A 17,855-nucleotide genomic window follows, 5' to 3' on the forward strand; every position below is an offset into this window, starting at 1 on the left:
GAAGGCTGGCACTGGGTTTGTGATTGTTTGCTGTTACTGCCATAGTTATTGCTGTTTGTTTGACTGGTTATACACATATAGCTATATAATAGTAAAGAACTGTTATTCCTGTTCCTCATATCTTTGCCTGAAAGCCCCTTAATTTCAAAATTATAATAATTCAGAGGGAAGGGGGTTGCAATTTTTTTCCTTCCGTTCCAACGGAGACTCCTGCCTTCCTTGGCAGACACCTGTCTTTCAAACCAAGACAACTCCCTATAGGCAATGAAGAAGAACAAAGAAGAGCTAGGGTTTATCCCCTGGAAAAGGTAATGTGCTGACCGTGGACCAGCGTGTACCAGGTCATGGCCTCTAATCTTCCTTTGTAGTTCTTGAGGTAATACACCTGATGGTATAAACCAAATGGGGGATTGTGCAAGAGCAATTACTTCCATGTAGTTTAGGCAGGACCCTTTCCACTTCAGGAGAAGCCAGATATTTGACAAGGCAGAGATATATTTGACAGCACATATGTACTAGTCAAGCAATTCATGCAATTACCCAAATGACCCTTTCAACCAGTAGTTCCCTAGATTTGTCTCCCGCTCTTTGATACACCTGATGGTATAAACCGAATGGGGGATTGTGCAAGAGCAATTGCTTCCATGTAGTTTAGGCAGGACCCTTTCCACTTCAGGAGAAGCCAGATATTTGACAAGGCAGAGATATATTTGACAGCACATATGTACTAGTCAAGCAATTCATGCAATTACCCAAATGACCCTTTCAACCAGTAGTTCCCTAGATTTGTCTCCCGCTCTTTCCTTCTGTATTTGGTAACTGTAGATTCATCTCTTGTGGACTGGTTCTTTGTGCAACTGTTGAGTCTGCACAAATATTGCCTTGAGTTTCTTTATGCATTCCTCTCAACCCAAAGCTAAAATCAAGAGCTGATCTCCTTTAACTATCAATTTACTCGTCTATTAACTTGGTTTTGTTTGATAAAGGTAAATTTTGAGCTGTCAACTGTAGCAATCTAAACACAAAACTCAACCTACATGAGAAAAAAGCATGTTATGCAAAATTCTTTTCACATTTTAATAGATAAAAAATGATCTGAATATTCATCTGTTCCTATTTTATGTATGTGTGATTTTTCTCAAAGTATTTTCAGCAGCAGAGAGGTTTATGCCACAAACATGAAGTTTTGGGTGTATAACTTCATCCTATTAAAATGCAAATCCATGAGTTTCTCTTCAGAAAAAAAGAAGACAATTTGCTGCTAAATCCCACTGAAAATTACTTTTACCGATTAAACTTCTGTGCTTTGGATGGCAAGTGGAGCAAATTGTTGCCATTTCTGATAAATACAAACTCAGTAACCAAAAACGTCCATGTTGCTATGAGGTAAACTAAGGTAGTTTATTTAATTTTCCATAACCACGTAGTGCCTCCTGAATTGTTGACAATAAAAAAATCTTTGCTCTCACAGCTGTGTTTTTACAGTATTCTGGTACAGTAACTTTTGGGTTTTATTTCTTACCTCTGTCACCATTTTCATTAGTGTTTGTATGACTTCACATACCTCAACAACACCTTTAGTGGCAATTGTGTTTCCACACACTGACTTGCTGTAAGCATTGCATCAACTACTGTTATAATGTATCTGAGAAATATTGTATGATAAATGCAAGGTGTCAATGTGTATTGATTCTCCCTACTGGGTCTGGCTGGGATGCAGCTAATTTTCCTCACAGCAGCTTGTATGGTACTGTGTTTTAGACTGGTGAACCAAGAAATGTTGCTAATATAGATATGATTAATGTCAACCCACAAGTTTGCTCACATATTCCCTTATTCTCTCTACTGATGAGGGGGTGGGAGCCAAGTGTTGATTAGGCTCATTAACAGAAGATAGTCCAGAGGGAGTTATCTCTGAGTCATGTGGCAGGACAATGATGGGCCATTAACAGCAAGATAGTCTGGGGGGAGGAGGCAAGGAAACACTGCCCCACCTGATCTCAATGATCAGCTCATGAGGATGGCAATAGGATACACTGCAACCCAGGACACTTTTATAATTCTGTTACTTGTCATTGATAATTTGTAGGCCTGCAGCAGACTTTTCGGTGTGCTAAAGGTATTTCCAGAAGTGAGACCCCTGCTTGACCAGCTGATAGGAACCATTCTTTCCACAAGGAACTAGCAATCTCTTTATAAAGAAATACTAGGACAGCTAGCAGACTTTTATAATTCTGTTACTTGTCATTGATAATTTGTAGGCCTGCAGCAGACTTTTCGGTGTGCTAAAGGTATTTCCAGAAGTGAGACCCCTGCTTGACCAGCTGATAGGAACCATTCTTTCCACAAGGAACTAGCAATCTCTTTATAAAGAAATACTAGGACAGCTAGCAGAAAGTTTTTTTTATGTATTTTATATGAAAATAGTCATATGAAGTTATATACCTCTCCTAATCTTTGAGTGAAATGGATGTTGAAATCTGGGGCTTTCTCATGGAACCTTAACAAAAGGACGCATAAATACCCTCACAGCTGGTAGACTCTTGATCTGACCTAGATTGCAGGAAGTTATCTGGGCATGATAATCTGCATGGTTTTCTTTAACCAAAGAAGACCAAAAGCCTTCAAAATAAGTAACATCTCAGGTTTTGGTAGAAAAAAACTAGAAAATAGAACATTTAACCTCTTAATAATAAAAGCTTAGTATGAAGTCAGACAAAGTAGAAGAAAAATGGCTAGACACAACCCTTGCCCTCCCACCATGATCTTACAGGCAGGTTTTTAGTCTCTCACTGCCTTTGTGAAATTTAGTGAATTTGCATCTTGTTTGGTCCTGCTTCCTTCTTCATTATCTCTGAGCCCAGATTCTGTGCTTTGTTCTCCTAAGAGTCATTTCAATTTCTCTGCTTAAGCTGCCGTCTGCTACTTCCCTGCTATACCTATGGTCTTCCATCTGGGTTGTTACCTAGAAACTTTTTATTTTTTTTAATCAGAACCCACTCTTTGGCTCATTATGGAAATAAATCATATTTTATCTTTCTACCAGTGTAAATTTTATGCTTAAGGGAGCATAATGTTATTTTAAAATAGAAGCAAATTAACTGTGCAGCCTATTAAGATACATGACTGTCTAGGAAAACCCTAGAAGTTTTAACACTGTTTTTCCAGTGTTAATAAGACAAAGGGTTTTAGTGGCAGCTGCAGTATTTGTAACTTGGTCCTGTTTCTCACTTGTAGTCTGTCACTCTTCTTTTCTCCATGTGTTTGAAACTTGTGTAAGGTCCAGCTCAGTTTGAGTTTTTGGCAAGTTTTTTTCATCTTTATGCTTTCTACTTCCAGCATATATTATATTCTTTGCTGTTTCTTTGTGTGTGGATTTCTGTGTATTCATTATTCCCAGTACCCTCTTCTAGCAGGTGATTGCTAGACATTCCTGCCATTTTAATTAAGAAAATTTCACACCTTCTATCTTTGATGTTTTCAGTTCTTTATCTGAGCTCTAATTTCGTGATTTTTTCCTTCCAAAAAGGAAAGCCATCACTGAAGTGTTAGTTCTGTTTGTCTAGACTCTGTTCAAATTATGGTGATTCCCGTTTGCTCTTTCCAGAGTTAATCTAGGTGATTAGTGTTTCTGTAGTGTCCTTGACATTTATCAATCTACAATGTAAGGTTTGTTGGGCTTTTTTTTTAGGCTGTGTATTTGAGAATAAAAAGATATCAAACGTGTTGTTGAGGAATAGAGACTACCAAATTCAAAAGCATTTGGTTTCCTATTATGCATGCGAAGTTAGGCTCACAGTTATGTGATTTTGCCTAGAACCTACTTCTCTAATAATATCAACAATCTTTCTCTGCATTCATTCTTAGTACAGGATCTTCCATTCTCATTGATCTTCTACATAGAAGTTTCCATTATTTCAGTAACAATAAATTGACTTTGTGTTTCCTGACAGCTTTGACATTTTGCTGTGTTATTTCATTCCTTTTCCCAATAGCAAACAATGTAGCAGAGGCAGATTTTATAGAAAACTATAGTAAATGGAGGCCATTACTGATCCTTGGCAAATAAGCCTTTCAGTGCTGTTTGCTTAATGGCTTCACTCTAAACTAAGTATCTGAATGTACCTATTGGGCATGCAGGGAACATCTGAGCCTGAAAAGTGGTCAAACAACACATTTGCCAAGACAGCAGGGAATGCACTCTGCTCTGAAGTTAGAGGCTGACTAAGCTGCTGTAATATAAAGAGTCATTATTAAGAGAGGAACATGATGATCACGTTGTTTGTAAATTTGTGATTTTTAGTGTGCAGCATAAAAAAAGAGGAACAGAGGAACTGGCATCTGTTCTACATTGGAAATGCAACTATTATTTAGTGCTCTTTCATCTAAATGAAATGAGATTTAGAAATGAAAGAATAGATGAGGAGGAGGAATCATTTAATGAAATGGAATTGTGGGGAACATTAGCACAAAATCTTTAATTTCCAATTTTATTAGTATCAATGCCAATTTTATTAGTATTAATTGTAATTTTTTTGAAAGCAAAAAGGGTAAAGATGAGTTACTCTGTTGGTGCCTGTCACCCTGTTTTGTGGTTTAAAACTCTCTGTTTGCCTGGATTTTACTTACTTTTACTGTGTTTGCAATTACAAATTTCTGAGAACCATATAAACAACTACAGCAAGTTGTTTTCTCTGTGTATAATAGTAGCAGAAAAAAGCAATATATGATTGTGTCATGTCTCATTATAGAGATTCTTGTACTAGGTTACAGAATGCTGCTTTACAGACAATTGTTTACAGCACAGACTGAATACTATGAAAACAAAATAAGAGAGAAAAAATTAAAACCAATTACATTCATAAAATGTTTTTAAAAATAGCACAAATTAAATATAAGATAAAATGCCAATGTAAACCTGAAATAATAATATCTTTACTATTGACATAGCCTATATTGTTTGGCATTTGTGAGCTCATAGGTAAGAAAGATCTGAAAAATAATGCTACTGATACTGTCTTACAATCAGTTTGTGAAAATGAAAATTGTTTGTCCATTCTACAATCCTATTGTCCATCTTGTATGGCCATATAGCAGAGTACTTTTGAATCCTTTAATGGGATTGGAGGAGAGGAATTTGGATTAGCCAGATGTTTAGTTAAAAGAGATTCCTGGTTAACTGCACAGATAAGTGCATGAATGCAAACCTCTGTGTGCCTGTGTGTGTGAGCATGCACATGTGCATGTATGTGTGTATTTGTATAAGAAAGTTTATTCATTATGGCTGGTGAAATTCCAATAGCCAACTACTAACATGAATGAAGAAATGCCTGAGATCATCAGGCATCCTGTGATTTCTACAGTTTTACAGGAAAGAGTTTATAGATTCCTTAGAGTAAAGAACCAGGAGATCCTGGTGGACAGCAAGATGAACAGGGGCCAGCAACGCGCCCTTGCAGCAGAGGAGGCTAAGGGTATCCTGAGCTGCATTAGGAGAAGCACTGCTGGCATGTTGAGGGAGGTGATCTGTATCCTGTGCTCAGCACTGGTGAGGCCACATTTGAAGTGCTGTGTCCAGTTCTGGGCTCCTCAATACAAGAAAGACATGGAGCTACTGTGTACATGGCCACAAAGTTGATTAAGGAACTGGAACATCTCTCCTGTTAGGAAAGGCTGAGAGAGCCAGGACTGTTCAGACTGGAGAAAGCTCAGGAGGAAAATTCACCAGTATTCTACAAATATTTGAAGAAAGGATGCAAAAAGGGAAGAGACAGGCTCTTTTCAGCTGTGCCAAGTGACAGAACAAGAGGCAAAGGCCTCAAGATGAAACACAGGAGGTGTCATCTGAATATCAGAACTTTTCCACTGTGAGGGTGCCTGAGCACTGGCACAAGTTGCTCTGATTGTATGGCAGTCTCCATTCATGGAGATATTCAAAAGTTGTCTGGACTTGATCCTGAGCAATTGGCTCTAGGTGACACTACTTCAGTGGAGGAATTGGACAAGGTGACCTCCAGAGGTCCCTTCAAACTTCAACCATGCTGAGATCTGTTACTGTTCTTTTTCCTAGCATACTGTACTGGTTGCTACTGGAGATATAGGATACAGGTTCAGTGTCTGGTGAAGATGGTACTTTACCCTTGTCTAATATTTCTGTTTCTAAGAGAATTGTAGGAGAAGAAACCTGAATTAATTCACATGGTCAGATGTACTTTGATGTGGCTGTAGAAGTTTCAATGGCTGCAGAATAGTGGAAGGGAGGGTTCAGAATCCTCTGAGTATCAGCTCTTCATACTGTTATTAATGACAGTTGTAATCTCTGTGAAGAGTGAATAGAAAAATAAATTATTTTATCTTAGTAGGATGCATATTACATGAATTTTTTTTTTAACCTCATTCAAAGGGCTTTTAATAGTGTTGACTTTTTTTGACTTTTGGAATTTTTTTTTCAACAAGAAAGAATATGCTTGGAAAGGAATACAAATGCATTAAAATCTCTGAAAAGGGAAAGTGGCTGACCTTGTGGTGTTTGTCCTGCATTACAGCCTGAGGTATGTTGATAATAAAAATGAAAGAGGTAAGATTTCATCTTGAGAAGAACAGAACTGGTGAGCATTGACACTTAAAGCAATGTTATGGAGGGAGAGGAGGGAACTCACTTTCAGGATCTGAGGGATGGAAGCAAGTAAAGGAGCAGTTTAGAATCTGCCATGAATGTTTAATTATTTTAATATGTGTTTTCCTTTTTATAAGTGAAGATTACTTTGAACTTCCAGTTTTTAGAACATGGTTTGATTTCTCCTCTAGATCATATACTGCATAATGTAGTTTCATGTGAATCTTATCTTTTTGTTTACTCTGGTTTTCCTGGGGACTATCAATTCCAAATAAAATTTGTAAATGCTTTAGGCAAGGAGTCTAATAGCATGAACTCAGGGCAAGTATGAGACTTTCAGGATTAGGTGTGTCCTTTGACAAGTTTATGAATAGTATACAAGTCAAGGTGGGGAAAATAAAATTTAGAGGTAGACCAAAAGGAAGTGCTCCACAAAAATCAACATCAATCTTTGGCAATGAGTAGGTAATACAGTTCAAAGCTCTGGGGAAACACATATTGTCATAAGTCTCTCAGAACTGCATGTCTCAAAATGGAAATTCAAGCTAAACCAAAGAATAAGGTAACCAAATTCAACAGCTTGCATCACTCCTTTGCTAAAAGTTTTTGTTTCCTCAAAAGAGATAAAAAAACAGGTTATATGTCCACTTCTCAGTTGCGCCAAGTTAAACTGCCATTAATCTAAATCTATGTTATTATGATGAATTATAGATGAACTTTCATGTTCTACTACATTTGTCACAGGGGCACTAACAACTAACTGAAAGACAGAGCAGACAAAAAAGGAGTAGTAACCTGTCAGTTGTTTCACTAAAATTTAACCAAAATTTTAAATTTTTTGTTATTGGTAGAGTTTAATTGGTTTAGAACACAACAGTTCATGTTGTTTTACAATAGTATGATAATCAAATGCATTTTGGAAGTCTTTGGATTCATCACCTTCTTGTCATATCATGGTTAACATTTTTATGTGATCTGTCTACTGTAGATACACCTTTGATCACATAAGTACATGTGACTAACATCTTGGTAACCTTAGAATGCCCACATGCTCCTAAAAACCTTTTTATGTGTCAGGCAGCACTCCTCGTTACCATGTTCCTAACACCGCAAACCACTACTTCTCACCTGGTCCTGATATATGCCTCCTTGGATTCTCTGGAGTATTTTGGGGAAGTGAAGGCATTTGCGGAAAGGCATAATGAGCCAGCTGACATATGCCTTACCTAGTGCGTGAGGAATATTCTGTTACCTTGAAACACCTCTTGTCTTAAGAAATTGCCCTATAAGGAAAAAAAACATATTTAAAATGTAAAAAAAACCAGACAAACCAGTTGCATATGTTTCTAGAAGGTGTACGGGCATGATATAAGAAAAGCACAGATCATGAAAATCTATGAAGAAATTTTCCTCCTCTCTCCGTTCTTCAGAAGAGAATTTTCAGTTTTCTTAGGAGTCTGGCAAAATTAGGCCCATTTGAATACCATATACCATATACCATATATGTTCATTAAAGAAAAGCCTATTGTATCAGAAAATTTTCATTTTTATGGGCATTTTTTTCATTCTGAAGACACCCTTTTATATGGAGGTCTTTGTTTTAGATAAGGCATTATCTCTTCTAATTCAGACAGATGTACAACTTCTTGCTAGAACTCTTCCCTTTTTTGTAACTCAGCATCTGTAATTCACTAAGACATGTTTCCCACTGAATCTTACTTTAGATATAGACTATCCTGACTTGAAAGTGACACATGAGAATCATCAAATCCATCAGCATATAAACACATATGCTTGATTCAAACATCTGTTGGGTTAAGTGTTTGTAGATTTGAGTGATTGGTTATGGATTGGACAAGAACCAGAACTACAGAAGTTGACTGACTTGGACTGAAAACTAGTTCATGGTGATGGACTCTGAACACCCTTCTCTAAGTGCTGTAATACTGTAATGTGTTAGCATGGTGTTCAACGTGTAACTTCAGTGTCACTCTGAAAAAGTGAAGTGCAGGGAGATGAGCTGATTTCCACAGTTGATAGAGTCTGCACTGTACAAGACAGGTAAGTCCATTTTCCAAATTTCACTCTACATTTTCTAGTCCTTTCAGGCCAGTATATTTTCCATCTTTCTCAGGGGCAAGGTATTGTACCACATTAAACACAGAGAATTGAAAAAGATAAATTACAGTTGTTGAACTTATTAAGAATTGCAATAGCAAATGCAGTAAGTGAATCATTCATTATGTTCATAAGTATAAACACTGAAATTGTTTAGAAAAGGAGCAGACATTGCTAGCCATAAAGCTTAGGGAGGTCCTTCCTCACATCAGAGTCTTCACATCCGTTCTGAAATGCAACAGTGCACTTGTTTAAGTGCAAGCCAAGAGCAAGTTTAAAAAGTAAGGATCGTGGCCAAGGATGAACTTTCATAAAAATGGTAAGGGAATTTCTCAGTACTCTTGAATCTTTCAGACTTACTGATTTTAATTAATCCTTTGTGGTTTAATGAACCATGCTGAGCTAGAACTGCCAGAATCATGGAAAATTGACACTGGAGCACTCATGCTCAGGTTTTAGACTGCCAGTCAATTTAGGCGAAGAAATGATGCACGAGGAATGTGAATGTCTGTTATACCGTGAACTGGTTCCCCCCAGTCTGGGACCAGGCAGATGACCTATCTGGTTTCCACTGTGGAGCACAACAATGCAGGAGGGGGTTTGCCAGTTCAGATCCAATGTGAGAGGATAGTCTCAGTTACCTGCACTACAGCACAGGAGGCTGGAAGAACTATTGTCTTGCTGGTTTCCCATAGCAAAACCATCAGGGTTGCAACTTTTACAAGCCCTGATTTGAGTGGCTAGAACAAATGAGAACTGAATAGCAGAAATGTAAACCTGTACCACCCTGGGCAGTTTGGGGGATTTATTTTCTCCCTCTCTTCTGCCTGTATTATTATGCTTTACCATTCTTGTTTCATGAAAGTCTAATAATAGGATTCAATATCCATGGCAGATACAGTAAAAGCAGATTCAGGGTAATAACAGTAAATTCTTTTAAAATACAGTAGAGGTAGTTAGATGAAAAAAAACCCTGGATTTTACTCACCTCTTGAACCCCTTTTTAGTTGTGTTACTATAACTTAATCAAAATTATTTTGGGATATTTGTCTCAGAATCACAGTGTCAGTGTAAAATCTTCTATTACCTTAAAATATTCATTGAACGAGCTTTTGGTGTTATGTATAGGTTTATACGGTATTTCATTTCATAGTCAGTATGAGTCAGGATGGAAAAAATTTCAGTTCCTTGGTGTTTCACCCAATTTATTTATATGTCAGCATGTAGGCAATTTTACCAGTATATATTCCCATTTTGCCTTCCCATTTCTATACTAGTACCAGGACAGAAGCTGAAGCAATATTCCTTCTCCCATATTTAAGTGTTTTCTTTTATTACTTTTGTTTGAGAGCTAATACTACTTTTCATTTTCTTACACATTTTGAAATGTCATTAATCTCTTTGGCTCATACTCCATTATCTAACAATAAAAATGCTTGTGATTTAAAATTTCAACTGAGTACGGAAAGTTTTATTAAAAGTAAATATTAGAAAGTGTTTATGAACAGCATAGGTACATCACAGACACACACTCCCCTGCCACTGTCTACTTTAGCAGGACTTCTCCAAGGGAGGAGCATTTCTCTCTCATTAGTAGTTATACAAAATAACCAGACTAACCTTGTCCATTTTGCTTGAACTACCAGAGTTAAAATGAATAAGGTTTAATTTTTATTAATTGATTTTAAAAAAATTTAAATCAACAAGAACAAAAGTATAACATTTTTTGGCAATATGATGTCTGAGTCACTAATGTCGATTTTTAACAAAGCCTTGAAAACTTTTGGGCTTGAAGAAAGTACATATCTCATATATAGCATATTGCCTTGAATGCAGGCAAGTTTCAGTGTTCAATAAGTAAAATATAAAGATGGAATAATGTCCTGTTGGATTAAGCCCATTCTCATTGCCTTGCTGCTAATTTGATCGTCTGTGTAGTTCTAATTTGTGCTGCATGTAATTCAGTATCTAAGAGAGGAAAATAGGTTGTAAAATGACATTTTTAAAGAACAAATTCTTCTTTAGGGGGAAGCATCACCACCACAACCCATGGAATTTAGGTGTGGCTTTGTATTGGTTTTTTAAAATGTTATTTTTGGTTTTCAGAAAGTTTTTTAGTGGGCTTGATATTGAAATTCAGTTGCAGTAGGCTTCAAGCATGTTAAAACTGAGATGTTAGCCAAATTTGTATGTCTAATTTGAAGAGAATATAGAGCTGAGATTATGGCTTACTTAATTTCAGAGTTCATTATGATTGTTTCACATGATTCTAATCACTAGCAGAAAACAAAACTGGAGTAAAGAAGCTGTTATCTAAGTTGAGGGGTTTTTTGCGTTATTAATTTCCAAACGGTCCACCATGGTTTTAGTAAACACCAGTTAAAATTTTATTAGAGTATTCAAAACTGTGCACTGTAATTATTTTATTTAAGTTTGAAATGCTGCATTTGAAAAGTTTTGCAGTCTATTGAAGAGAATTCTACTAATCAGACTACAAAATCAGACATATTTCAGGAGTCACAAAGATGTGAAAGACTACTAAAGAGTGTATTCTGGTACACTGTAATATCTATAGTGAGAATTTTTAAGATATATAAAATTTATCTTGAGTGGAGACAAATGAGGAAAGATTGTGCTATGACTTTTTTCTTTCCAGTTAATCATATTTTTAAATAAATGCTCAGATCATAAGCCAAAACCTCATTGTATTATTTATGAATCTGTTGTGAATTGACAGCATGTAAGTTCATTTCATTAGGAACTCATTCTAGGTTAATTCTATCTAACAGCAGCTTAATTTGGGCTAGTCAGTAAAGGATGTTAATAAATGATTCGGCATAAATGTGTGAACTTTTCCTACAAGGTAAGTATCTGTACTCATTTTTGTCAAGTATAAAGGGCGTTTAAAGAGCATGGTTACTATATGTCAAACATATCTGAATAGATTGTGAATAGTGAATTTTATTAAACTAAATTTCTGATGTTGCTCTGGCTCTGACATTTTCAGGCAATTTAAGTGTTACAACTTGTCAGCATATTAATGTATTTTTGTAAATGGAAGGGAACTCAACTACATGTGAAGTCTACATTTTAATATTCTGCTAAACACAAAAAGGATCTTTTCTTTAAAACAGCAGAATAAAAGCTGCTTACTTTTGATTGTATATATCAATAGCTGTTATTCCTTTATATCTCTAAGATATTATTTTTTTTTATAGATAGCATAGCAGAACAAATGCAAGTAATTTTTTAACTAAAATGTTTATAATGTGGTTATAATTTAAAAAAATAATAATTAAGATTGCTTTAGAGGAATGCATTACCTTCAAAATAGGCACATAACAATGTAAGAGAAATTATTAGGAGGCCAGCCAGTAGTGAGGGGAAGGAAACCATGTTGTTAAAATATTCAATGTTACAGTGTTTGGAGAAATATGCAGATAAATGTTGATTTCCAAACCAAGTGACTAATGTGCTCTTCAGTCTGCAAAATGGATCATAGGTTGACATAGTGAATTTTCCCTATACCAGAGTCTTGGATGAACTTAACTTGGCACAGTAGCTATCATAAAATCTTATTGTATATGACCTTTGCATTTATTGATTTCTTTTGTTTTCTTTTTTGTTTGTTCATTTTTACAATCCCAAGAAAGAGGGCTTTTGTTGAAACACATGCATGGCATGACTGAGAAAATCATAAGAGGCTCAGGGAGAAAAAAGCAGAAGAGCTTTAACAAGTTGATTTATACAGAGAATATTAAAACATTTTTCAATTGTTCATTTCTGAGGAGACAATGTTACAGGTCTCGTGTAGTTTCCAGCTCAGAATCCTGTAGCCATTTCTGTCTGTGTTCATAATAAATTTGCAACAGATCCTGCATCCTGTTAATTTGAAAATTATTTTATTTACTATTTATAAAAGGCAGAGAAAAAAATAACAAGCTTCTCTTATAAAAATTAAAATTTGAAGTTTAGTAGGGCAACACATCTTCAAAGATTACCTGGTATATTTTGTTATGAAGATGGCAGCAAAAGCAGACTGCTGATTGCAATGCTTGGCAGTCCATCGCACTTATTTCCGTGCCAGAGTGGCTGGGGAAGGGCTCTGCCAGCCCTTGTGGCATATCAACAAAGTTAACTTGGAGGAGAGCATTCACATCCAGTACTTGAATGAGTTTTTTGTTTCTTTTTGAGTTCCAGGAAGCTTCATTGTAATCCTCTGTGTTTGTTCCAAAGAGAAACCATCTTCCCTTTGCCACACTTGAATTTTGTTCGCTTTAAATGCCACCTTATAGACGGTACACGACTTTCCACGTTGTTGCTGTGTAATAATATCTCTTTTAAAGTCTTAACTTCCTGTAAGCCTTAGCTGCTAAGGAAATAAACAATGAACTGTTAGTGAAGTCTTTGAGCCCTCCCATGGGTTGGAAGGCCAGTTCATTCTGTTTATAGCATATGGCATGGCATGGTGTCTTATGTTCCAGAGTGGTTGAGCAGTGCAGAGAAAAGCCATTCTCCTTGCTTCAACTGTATTGTACTTGTGCAGCCTATCTGTCTGCTGGGAGGGAGACAGCTCTTCTTTGCCTTTAATATGGTTGACTTTTAACCCCATTTACACTTGTACCATCCACAACATGCTATGGCAGAGTTCCACAACTTAATTTTGAGTTGTATGAAAAGCAAACCCTTTACCTTGCTTTCATCTTCGCACTGATTTATGTCATTTCATGTCCTTTTGATCCTGTATTTTGAGAAACTGTGAAAACTCTTTGTTCATCTGCACACTGCTCTGTTCTGTCTCTCATTGACAGTGAGTTTTCCTGACTGAAGATTCCTGGTCTATAGAGTCACTTTGTTCAGAAACTCTCATATGTATCGTCGCCCTTACATACCTTATAATTTTGCATATTGTGACATTTTTGCATATTGTGCATATATGTTGTGAAATCCTATTCTCAGGATTTTGGTTTTGCTATCCTGAGTAGTGCAGAAAATGTTGAGCCACTTAAATATGTTGAAGACCACAGACCTTAATACACATTTGCAGAGAGAATTTCTAGGGGCTCTCTATATTGAGAAACCTCACCATTTATTTACAATTTTTCTGCTTCTGTTTTTACCATTCTCCTAATTTATTGAAGGCGTTCCTTATTATCCCAGGGGGACTGAGTTACTTTAGTCTTTCAACACAGAAACTTATTGAAATCCTTTGGAAATCAAAGGCTATGTGCCAAGGCATCGTTTTTCACATAGGGTTCCTCCTGTGAGTTACAATTTCCCTTTTCAGAAACCATCTCGACTATTCCCCTGTACATTAAGTTCATTTACATATTTGTTAATTCTGTTCTTCAGTGTAATTCATAATCATTTGTCTTGAATGGAATTGGGACTTAGTGATCTGTAGTTTGAGATGTGTCCTTGCATGCCCTAGTCTTGTTCCCATTTTCAAAATCATACAAAGCAAAAAACCAAGCCTTCCTCCCCTCTCCCAAAAAATCCATATCTACCATTCCCATGTTTTGGATGCCATCTTAAGTGATGACCACAGTAACTTCCCATAGGAATCCCAGGCAGACACTATTTGATCTTTCTCTTTTTTTGCCACTGTTCACTTTTTTAGGTATTTTTAACATTTTCTAGTAATAATTCAATTTGAGACAGATCTCTGATGTCCCCCAACTAAAAAGAGGTTCTGTCATGAGAACCTCCCAGAACTACTCTTCATTAAATTTTGATTTGAGTCATTTACATTTCCTGCTAGAGCCTTGTCTCTTTGAACATTCCCTTTATACTTAGATGGTCTATTAGCCCTAAAGCCTTTCTGGCAGGCTTAATGCTCCCATTGGGCTTTAAAAAGCATTTAATACTTTCTATCATGCTTTCAGCAAATTGTTCCTCAAGATATTTTTACTTTTCTTTCTGCAACTATCTAAACTTGACTTCATGTTTAGTGTTAGAAACAGGTCCTTGGCAGTGCATAACAACTTACTGTTTTCTGTATTTTCAGTGCCCCTGCAATGATTCCCATTTTTAGTAGGTCGTTAGGCATCTTTGAAATATGATTAATGATACTAGAAATCTTTTGAGCAGGGAAATAGTAAACTTACAAATTTCAAATCTTCCCTGTTTACCATTCTGCATGGCCTGTATTCCTCCATAAAAAAAAAAAAAAAAAAACTGATTAAAGTGTTCTCTAAGTTAGTGAAACACACTTTTCACTCGTGTTTCACAATACCCGTAGTGCTCTCTGCATGTTCCTAACTCTGTTTTTAAATTTATTCTTTATTTTTAAGTCAGTACTGTTTACCTTGCTGTGATTTCTTTTCATATTCTTTTTTTTTTAGTAGAATTTCATTAGAGGAAAAATGGAGACAAGGAGGGTTTTTCAGGAGTAGGTAAAATAATCCTACAAATATTTTTATAGTAACTTAATTATTTTTAAAATTGATCACAATGACAAGCAAAAGAACTGTGTGCATTTTTTCCTTTGTAGATTTCTGGACCTGTCTACAATTTCACTGGCTGTATAAAAGTCACAGAAATCAATAATGTCGGACCTTTCAGCTTCTCTAACGCTGTGGGAAGAAGTAATGTTGACAATTGCAGGTAAACTGCCCTCTATACCTTTCCAAATTGTAAGAAATTGTTTGTGATGATTTTGCTTCACTGGGTGACCATTTTAGATAATTTCAACAATGGTTAAAAAAAAAAAAAAGACAAAAACCCCTAGAGAGACAGATACCTTGCTTTCTTTTATGCTTTTGAAGCATTTTCTTTATGAAAGATTGTATTTTTTGCAGAGTAGTTCAATTAAGCTTGACAGCTTATTTAGAGTGAGTTGTCAGTCCCCGAATGCTGAAACAGTGTATTAAGAAAGATGATCTGCAGGAAAATATGGGACTGGGAAGTGAGGAGATGTGCTGGTTGGATTTTACTCATGACTTTGGGACTTCCATTAGTCTTGTTACAAATATGGATGACTTGGTGCCACATTTACTCTACAAGAGATTGTGAAAAATGCTGGAAAGCATTGTTGCTGAATACATTTAAAAACCCCGGTTGAATTCAGTTTTGCATATTCACATTGCTGTTGGTCATGCATTGATTGAAATAAAAGGCTATACAGGAGCAGTGGTGCACATTAGGATTCTGTTCTGGAATATAATAGGTTTGAACATGGAAAAGTGGAAAGCAAAGGAAAACAGAGGTGAATTGCATTTGTAGATAATGAAGTCTTTCAGAAGAGAGTATCATTTCAGTCATGGGATGTACATGTCCTATATTACTGGAGAACATTATATATGGCTTTTTACATATGACTTTTTCCCCTAAAATTTACAGAATAGTTAAATTAATGTTCATGTGCTTACTTAAACACTATCCTCGAAAGCTAGTGGTAAACTGCTAGATCATTAATTAAAGATCTGTGAGATCTGAACTCTGTGCTCAGCGCTACCACTAACCCCTTAAAGAACCTACACACATCCCACTCAAAGTTATGAAAAGCATGTAAACCCACTGTCTAATGAACTACCTGTCCCAAGTCCTAGGCGTCTAAGCTTTTGCCAGTAACACTTACTCTGAACACAAAATTGAGTTTGTTGCCTCTGCACAGACCTGCCACCATTTTTATTTAGAACAGCAGGTCAGTGTCATCTCTTCGTCCAAAGCTGATGAAGAAATAAATCTTTGCACCCTTTAAGTTCCCCAAAGCATTTTGTTTGGAATATGTTCTAAGTGTGTTTAAGAAATGGTCGTGGGTTTAAATCCTGCACAAAAAAGAAAACCCTGGCCTCTGTTGTGATGAACCCCAGATAAGCAAGAAGCAATGTCTCCTTTATTGTCTTTCTGCACAGTTTCATCAGAAATTTTCCTAGTCAGAACCATGGTGTCCTTCAAAATGAGGGCACGTACTCTTGTCTGTGAAACTATGCCTCTGTGCAAAACAGAAATTCATAAGCTTGAAAGCAAGTGAGGAAGCCGCCTCATGTCTTTCATTCAGGTATTAACATAGGTTGAAATAATCTTGACGTCAAGAGGTATTTATGCATTAGAAATTAAGTAATCATGGTGAAAAAGGGATCATAAATAATCTCTGGTGTCTCTGGTTACTGGATTAGGAAATTGTTCTCCATTTTGCATATGCATTAGAGCTTTGATGTCCCAAATCCTAGGCAAGAAGGTAGTTCTGTTTTTTAAATTACTAGGTAAAAACAGGATAACTCAAAAATCAGGACTGTTAGCATCTTTTCTATTTTCTTTCTTTCTCTTTAATAATACTGTCACTGATACAAGTGCTTACATCCTTGAGCTTTTGGACACCATTCTTTTTTACTGTTTTTCCCATTGAAGTTTATATTACCATTCCATTAAGTATCAGTAGCCTTCAAGAAGCAAAAAGACCAATGAGAACAGCTTTGCCCAGTCTGTGTATGTAACATAGAGAGGGATATAGACAAGAAAGTGGTGACATGTAAAAAAATTAGCTTTGTTCCTTTTAAATTTTTATTAGTACAGAATTCTATATTATCTATTATAATCTATAGAATTATATACCAAGATTTATTGAATTTTTTATTGATTTGATACTCCCCTTCATAGTTAATTAGCATACAAATATGGTTTATATGGTATAATATAGACATTAAAGATTGCTTTATTTGAATCAGAACTCAGTGATTACAGTCTAGGACTGTTTCTTGCAAATACTTATGGTGCATATGTTATGGATTAGGTGAGTAAAATGACATGACTGTTTCTATAGATGAACTGTGGATATAATCTTTTACATAAAAGGATGTTGGAAGAATGTTGGGACTTCTCAATTCTCTATGCTAAGCAACATGTTCCTTTTACCTCCCTGCTTCCTCGGAATGCTGTAGATGTACCTAACAGTGTCCAGCCTCATGCAGTCCACACAGACCTGGCACCATCCTAGTTCAAATCACAGTTATTCCTGTCTGTGAAAAGCTGAGTTTCAATAATGGAAATTGTTGTACTTGGTCTGTTGAAATTCAGAGTAATTTCAACAGATAATTGAACTTATTCTGAATTCCCCTTGGTTGGAAGGGAAATTGGTAGGAATGGACTGCATGGAAGCCTGGCAGACATTCTCCTTACT

The 17,855-nt window shown here is 36.2% G+C and overlaps 1 protein-coding gene across 3 annotated transcripts in view; it reads left to right on the forward strand.

Annotated features, from left to right (window-relative positions):
• Positions 1-17,855, forward strand: part of EYS (eyes shut homolog (Drosophila)) — an 859,267-nt gene that overhangs the window by 618,203 nt on the left and 223,209 nt on the right. For all 3 annotated transcript variants that reach the window (XM_017739228.1, XM_017739229.1, XM_017739230.1), the window contains one exon: positions 15,228-15,340. In XM_017739228.1, coding sequence (XP_017594717.1) covers positions 15,228-15,340 — 113 coding nt within the window. The remainder of the gene's footprint in view (positions 1-15,227; positions 15,341-17,855) is intronic.

This window comes from Corvus brachyrhynchos, unplaced genomic scaffold (genome assembly GCF_000691975.1).
Source record: "Corvus brachyrhynchos isolate BGI_N302 unplaced genomic scaffold, ASM69197v1 scaffold136, whole genome shotgun sequence".
NCBI classification, from domain to species: Eukaryota; Metazoa; Chordata; class Aves; order Passeriformes; family Corvidae; genus Corvus; species Corvus brachyrhynchos.